The following is a 7,622-nucleotide window of genomic DNA, read 5'->3' as shown; positions in this document are numbered from 1 at the left end:
CACAGAATGCAGCGTTTAGAGGGGTGCTATGTACATTCTGTGCACAGGGCAGCCCTGGAACTGCACTCTGTACATAGCACACCCCTAAACCCTGCATTCTGTACAGAGCTCACCCCTTAACTCAGAATTCTGTGCACAGGGCAACCCTTAAAATGTACTTTGTACATAGCACCCCTCTGAACTCTGCATTCTGTACATAGCACGCCCCTGAACCCTACACTCTGTACGTAACACACGCCTGAACCCTGCTTTCTCTATATAGAGCCCCCAGATACAACTGGCCCACTGAGGGCAACCATACTGTTGATGTGGCCTGTAATGAAATTGTGTTTGACACCCTTGATCTAAAGGCTCTAATTACAATCAATGCAACGTGGTAACATTTGCAATATTGCAAGCATTCTCACAGCACACTATTTTCTGGTAGCTGCATTGCGGCGCCATTCATTCGCACATACGCAAAATCAAACCACAATGTATGGTAACTTACCGCATTGCACTGTAGTGTGATGTAAAAAAAAAAAAAAAAAAAAAAAGACGTTCACACTTCTTTTGCACGATTGCCACACAGAGGCATGCCCACTGAAAATAATTGGCTGCCCTAAATGGGGCAGTGACATCATGATCGCCACCTGGTCCAATCGGAGAACAGTGCAATTATTTGGAAAAGTTCTCCGAATAGTGCCTGTGCTAAGCGGGCGACCTCCTGTGTTCACAATGTAGCAGGGCAGAGACTTAGCACGGAAACCTAAATCTGCTGGCGATTACTGTAGTAGCGGTGTAGTAGTGGTGTCTACTACGGTGATTCCTACCTTTTCACGGGGATCTCACAAGTATTGGCACATGTAGGACCCAATGTATATATTAAAAGAAAAAAAAAATGCCATACCTGGAATCCAGTGACCCGTGCTGAATCCCAACGCCCCACCACCCACCACCACGCCATCTGTTGTGCTGTGGCGCACAATTCCGAAAATAGCAGCCATTAAATAAAATTTTTTTTAAAAAAATGTGCATGGATTTCCGTCACCATTTTCTCACAGGGATAATGATATAAATGACTGCCAACACCTGCACAATTCTGTGAAGATATTTCAGGATTAAAGGTGTAAATTGTAGGAAAGCACCACTCCACCCCGGAGACAATTTGTACCTGTCAAAGGCAACCCCTCCCCCACCTCTGCAAGAGACAACCTTGTCAAGAGAGCAAAGGGACCAATGTATAGAAAGTGCAAATCATGTGCTAGTCTGATAATGTTATTCTTCTATAGATCCGTCATATCCCTATAATGGAACGGAATGTCTGTATGAAATGCATAGCTCCCAACTGTCCCGGATTTGGCGGGACTGTCCCGGATTTAGAGCTATGTCCCTCTGTCCCTCATTTTGGTCTGATCCATATAGTTGTATATAAAATGCACTTTTTATCTTTCAAAAAGTGTTTCCCAGCGCTATCCCTTTCATCCAATTTCTAAATTGCTGCATTTGTACATTTTAAAAGCCGATATAAAAGAATAGTGGTGGTAAAAAAAAAGTCCTTGTGGATTTAATTAACCTTTTTTTGGGGGTAATTCTCCTTTAAGGGGGTGTGGCAGGGGGGCGTGTCCTATGCCTACATACATTTGTTAGTAGATGTCCCTCATCCCCATCTCAAAATGTTGGGAGGTATGGAAATGTATTATCGAGTTGTGGCTGCCTGCACTTTCATATCCTTTATATCTGACCCCAGAGAGGGTCGGGGCAGCCATTTTGCTCGGTCAACCAATGGACAGGCTTCAAATTCGCTAGGAATGGCTCTTGTTGTTTCTAAACTGTACCATCTAGAACAGTTCTTTTTTGTTTTAAAGCCCAAATCTGTTTCGTTTTGGATAAAATAGGGACAGATTTAAATTGTAAGGCTCGGTTCACACAGGGGCGACTTGTCCAGGCGACTTCGCCGCCTGACAAGTCGCGCCCCGTTCTGTACTACGGAACCGTTCTAATAGGAGCGACTCAAGTCGCTCCGACTTAGAAAAAAGGTTCCTGTACTACTTTGCGGCGACTTCGGGCGACTTGCATTGACTTCTATACAGAAGTCGTTTTGCAAGTCGCCGCTGAGGTCGCTGCAGGTCGCGGCGCTGCAAGTTGTGCCGCCTACTGTGTGAACCGAGCCTAAAGGTTTGCGATTTTGATTTTAAAATATTTATAAACAAACATGTCATACTTGCCTGCTCTGTGCAATAGTTTTGCACAGAGCAGCCCCAATCCTTTTGCGTCCTCCACTTGCAGTCTTGGCTCCTCCACACCATGCCGCGTACCCCCCCAAGAGCAAGCCTCTTGCAAGGGGAGAGAGGCACTCGAGTAGGCCTGCTCCCGAGCCATGCCACTGTAAATGGACATTGTCCATTCACACACACAGAGCGCAATTTTTTTTCCTTTATCACCCAAAGCTGGCCAAGAAGGGCAAACCTCCCACCTCAGGGTACAGCCTGCTACCAGACCTAGGACCTCCTTCACACAACAGCTTATATGGGGCAGGTTCTATGAAAGGGTAGCGGTGATTGTTTCATGGTGCCAACATCCAAACATAAGGATATAGAAAGAGAGGAGGTTCCCCTTGGGGTAGGGCTTTAACGGCACTTAGATAAAGGTCACAAATCAATTAAATAGAAAAATAGTCATGTATTTATTGGAAATACATAGATAAAAACATAGATCATGGAGTGTACAACCATAACTGATATTGCAAATAGTTGAGGTAGAAGGTAAGTGAAATCAATCCTTCACCCGACGCATTTCAGAGTCTACTAGAGATACTATATGGGCAGGTTCTGACCTCCACAAGGTGGTCCCCCACAACCAAGGGATTAGATACCATAAACCAGCCTCTCTCAACCTTTTCAACACAGAGGAACCCTTGAAATAACGTTCTGATCTCAGCGACTAAATATACAACTCATGATACATTAGCGTGATGGTCATTGGGAAGAATTCGCCCCTTACAGATAGCTAAAAAGATCAATGACGTCAGTGGGAACTTATCTGCTCAATGAACCCCTAGCAAGCTCTGGAGGAACACTAGAATTGTTCAGCTCACAAAAAGAGTGCTCATTTCTCATAGGACCATAGGATGCTTCGGCTGCTTCTACCCCACCAGAATGGGTGTTGGATACAAATCCAGCCTGAGCCATGTGAGCCCGGCCTAATAGTACAGCTGTGTCCCAACAATCGTCCCATCCCAATGACCTCCACACCATGCCGGTCCTCTCTCTGAACCTCACATAACTCTTTACTTATTTAATGAAGGGAGGAAAAAAAAAAAAAAAAAGAACAACACTTCCACCCCACTATACAGCAGTTAATTAGCTAAATGGGTCAATCCATCTTGAAGCTGTGCAAATAAGTCAGGCAGACATTAGCTCAAAGCTTCTAACTAGGTATCATTTGTCAAAAAGATGGGTCTTGCCTGAAGCGTTAACCACTTAACTGCTACGTTCTTATTGCACAGCCTCAGGTTGCCTACTAAAAAAAAAAAGTTCAACAATTTCTGTGTATTCTATATCATATACCAAGGCTTGACCATTTATTTTTTTTCTTAACTTTTGATCACATAGGGGACAAAAAGTTCCCTATGTGATGATTTTTTTTGGTGACTGGTCCTCTTTAATGAGGTATGTAGGGTGTCTCCCCTGAATGTAATGCATTACATTTGAGTTCAAACAGTCAACGAGGACCCAGAAGTGCCGTCATACATGTCACTTCCGGGTCAGGAACAAGATGGAGGAGAGTGGACACACATTTGTTCTTCTCCCTCCCTACTACCCTGCAGTGCCCACTATGCCAGTCCCGGGCCCACAAATGGGCAAGCGGAGCCTAGGACACATATACGAGGGGATGGTGGGAGCACTTTGCTTCCACACACGTGGGTAATCGTGCAGAAGCAGCAGCGGAGCCGCCCGAATGCTTCCACCTGACAAGTGAGCCCCGCTGCTTGACTGCAGCAGGGATAAATGTAGACAAAAACGACCTGTCCGGCGACCAAAACTACATATCCCGGGTGTTGGGTGATGCAAATTGTGCCTCCATGCAACAGTGAATGAGCTGACAAAAGCCCAGGGACCAGGACGCAATTTCTAGCCGCCATGTTGACCTGGCACTTGGGATTTGTCGAGCCCTGTCATATACTTTAATGGACAAATATATTCCTATATGCACAAGCGACAGATTTTATTCTCAGGCCTCTTCTGGGCGATTATTCAGTCCACTAAAATGTCTTCATTGTATTCAAAAGACAACTGATCCTTGGAGGTACTGAATGGAGCTTGTGATGAATGAATGTCTGCCTCCTGTTTGCGTAGGTTCATTTTTAAATCTGTCTGCTCTACATGCAGTCATAGATATGATGATAACGCCTTTTTCCTTCTCTTTCCGGCAGAGACTTGATGCCGCGGACGCTCGATGGCCAGATCACCATGGAAAAAACTCCCAGTTATTTTGTGACCAAGGAGGCCCCAGCCCGTATTTCGGCCATGTCGAAGGACGCCAAGCTTATCGTGGTGGTGAGGGACCCCGTGACTCGAGTCATATCGGATTATACCCAGACATTATCCAAGAGGCCCGACATCCCTACTTTCGAGAGCCTGACGTATAAAAACAGGACTACGGGACTTATCGATATCTCATGGAGTGCCATCCAGATTGGCATCTACGCCAAGCACTTGGAGAACTGGCTCCAGTATTTCCCCATGAGGCAGATCCTGTTTGTGAGCGGGGAGAGACTGATCACCGATCCCGCTGGAGAACTGGGGCGCGTTCAGGATTTTCTAGGGCTCAAAAGGATCATTACAGACAAACATTTTTATTTCAATAAGACTAAAGGTTTTCCTTGCTTGAAGAAGGCAGAAGGGAGCAGCAAACCCCACTGTTTGGGGAAAACCAAGGGCAGGACTCACCCCAACATTGACCCCGAAGTGGTCCAGAGACTACGGGAATTCTACAGGCCATTTAATATGAAGTTCTACCAAATGACTGGGCACGACTTTGGCTGGGACTGAAGGTTCATCAGAGGTCCTAGCTTTACGTGAAGCTAAAAAAAAAAAAAAACACATGTTCATATGTGTGCCTGTATAAATGTACAGAGATCTATTTTATTATAATTTATTTGTAATTCCTAAGCAATTAATTCACTAAGCTGCCTAACCACGTGGTTCCTTGTTTGCCCATAGTGTTAACATTCCATCATGTATAACCCTTGCATTTATGGAGATCGGTATCAAAAGGGTTATCCATCTTTGTTTTACATATCTGTTAATGGTGCTCCTGCTGCAGTCATGTTTTGAGGGGGGGGGAGGGGATAAAAAAAATGGAAAGCACAATAATATCTTGGTATTTTATGTTTACGGGTATTGAAATCTTTCACGCACGCTTGTTGGTTTCATGGCCTTCAACTCAATCTTTTTTTTCTTTCTTTCGAGCGTGTATGGGAAAGGTCCAGATGTTTGGGTGGTGGAAGAGAACTTGAAATCTTTAAACTATGGTGCCACAATCTAAGATAATCACTTGGCTAATGGTAAAAAAAAATAAACGACTTGTTCAGTAAGGTTAGTGTGTACAGCTACAAAACAAAATGAAGGCCGTAGAGTTGTTACGATGACTTAAGGTGGGCCAGTCTTATTTATCCTGCCTTGAAATAAGGGGGAATATCGTGAGTGAACTTTTTACCATATAGGATAAAGAACTTTAGCAACACTAGCAATTGAAGCCAGTATTTCGGAATACGCTTTTATGCACCCCAAAGTCTTTTTTTACGACAATTTTTCTTTTTGCACGGTCAATCATTTGTGGTCCTTTTTGGTGGCAGTCAATAATGCCCCATGTCTTCCAGCTTTACAAAACGTCTATGCATTATACAGAAACCTTGTTTTTCTTTTTATATCTTCTATACTATTTGGTCAACTTCCTCACCCTGCAAATCGGTATGGTGTTAGCATTTGGGGGGGGGGGGGGGGAAATTACAATACGTTCTTCTTAAATGCAATCAATTTCGTAACAGCCAATTGCACTATTCCTGTCAGTAGATACAATTTAGGCCTCATGCACACTGGACGTTTTTTGGACGTTTTTTTTTCTGACGTTTTTGGCTTCGGATGTTTTTCTCCAGCATGTTATCCGATGTGTCCATGCACACATAGGCTGTTAACAATAGTTTTTGGCTGTAAAAAAAAACCAAAAAAAAAAAAAACCCTGAAGCTAGTGGGTTCTGAGAGGAGTTTTTCAGCTGGACTCACCCCAACATTGACCCCGAAGTGGTCCAGAGACTACGGGAATTCTACAGGCCATTTAATATGAAGTTCTACCAAATGACTGGGCACGACTTTGGCTGGGACGTAAAAAAAACGCTCAAAAACGCGGTTTAACGTTTTTGATCCCATTGAAAAAAAAAAAAAAAAGCTGATACGCTTAAAAAAAAGTTATTGCAAAAACTTTGAAAAACTCAATGCAAAGCTACTGGCGTTTTTTATAATGTTATTATAGCGTCCCGTGTGCAGGAGGCCTTATAATGAAAGGCAATTTGCATGATACATAGTTTCTATTTTTTTTTTTATTCCCAACTCCAACAGCCAATTTTTGTTAAAAAAACAAAAACATTTTTACTTCGAATGGGGGAATGGTTAAAATCTCTGCTGGGTTTTCACGGGTCTCCGAGTACCCCCTTGGAGACACTTCCTTTTCCAGAAACTACCATTTCTGGGACAAGAAGTGAAGCGAAACGTACCCGTTTTTGCCACACCTCCAATTTTCAGGTTTATTTCTCAGAAACTACAATTTCTGGGACAAGAAGTGAAGCAAATCTTTCCCGTTTTGGCACACCTCCAATTTTTGGGTTCGTTTCTCAGAAGCTACCATTTCTGGGACAAGAAGTGAAGCAAATCTCACCTGTTTTGGCAAACCTCCCGTTTTTTGGGTTTGTTTTTCAGAAACTACCATCTCTAGGACAAGAATTGAAGCGAATCTCGCCCATTTCGGTACAACTCCAAGTTTTGGGTTTGTTTTTCAGAAACTGCCATTTCTAGAAGTGAATCTTTTGCGTTTTGGCACACCTCCAATTTTTTGGGGTTTAATGCTATCCCCATTTGAGAGCATTTACCCCGCTTCTTGTTCCCTAAAACTGCAACAGACAATTTTTGGGAATTTTTTTTTAATTTACACAGAATGGGGGGGGGGGGGGGGGGAATGGTTAAAACCATTGGGCACATTTCCTTTTCCAGAAACTACCATTTCTAGGACAAGAAGTGAAGTAAATCCCCCACCCACCCCCGTCTTGGCAAACCTCCAGTTTTCAAGTTTATGGCTGTCCACGTCCCCCATTTGAGAGCATTTATGCCGCTTCCTGACCCGGTAAAAATGGTCGCTGGCAAAGGAAGCGAGGGAGAAAAAAAAATAAAACAAATAGACTAGGCCAAAACATTTTCCTGTATTTTCACTTTAAATGAAATCCATTTCTATACGTTTGCAACAAACAATAACAATTTTATTGAACCATAAATGAAATCCATTTCCAAACATTTTAACTGTTAAACTGATTTTTCGATAGTATCCAATTGCCCCAAATGCTATTTCCCATTAGATTTAGACCTTTTATA

General features: G+C 43.2%; 1 protein-coding gene across 1 annotated transcript in view; it reads left to right on the top strand.

Moving 5' to 3' along the window:
* The window catches only part of LOC143935035 (heparan sulfate glucosamine 3-O-sulfotransferase 3B1-like), a 44,078-nt gene extending 36,672 nt beyond the window's left edge, over positions 1–7,406 (top strand). Inside the window, exon 2 of the mRNA XM_077458621.1 lies at positions 4,415–7,406. Coding sequence (XP_077314747.1) covers positions 4,415–5,033 — 619 coding nt within the window. The 3' untranslated portion in view covers positions 5,034–7,406. The remainder of the gene's footprint in view (positions 1–4,414) is intronic.
* Positions 7,407–7,622: the final 216 nt, after the last annotated feature.

The sequence above is a fragment of the Lithobates pipiens genome, unplaced genomic scaffold (genome assembly GCF_037356315.1).
Source record: "Lithobates pipiens isolate NorthernLeopardFrog02 unplaced genomic scaffold, aLitPip1_a1.2 Scaffold_28, whole genome shotgun sequence".
NCBI lineage: Eukaryota > Metazoa > Chordata > Amphibia > Anura > Ranidae > Lithobates > Lithobates pipiens.
The sequence above is the reverse complement of the archived record's forward strand: the minus strand, read 5'-3'. Positions and strand labels throughout refer to the sequence as shown.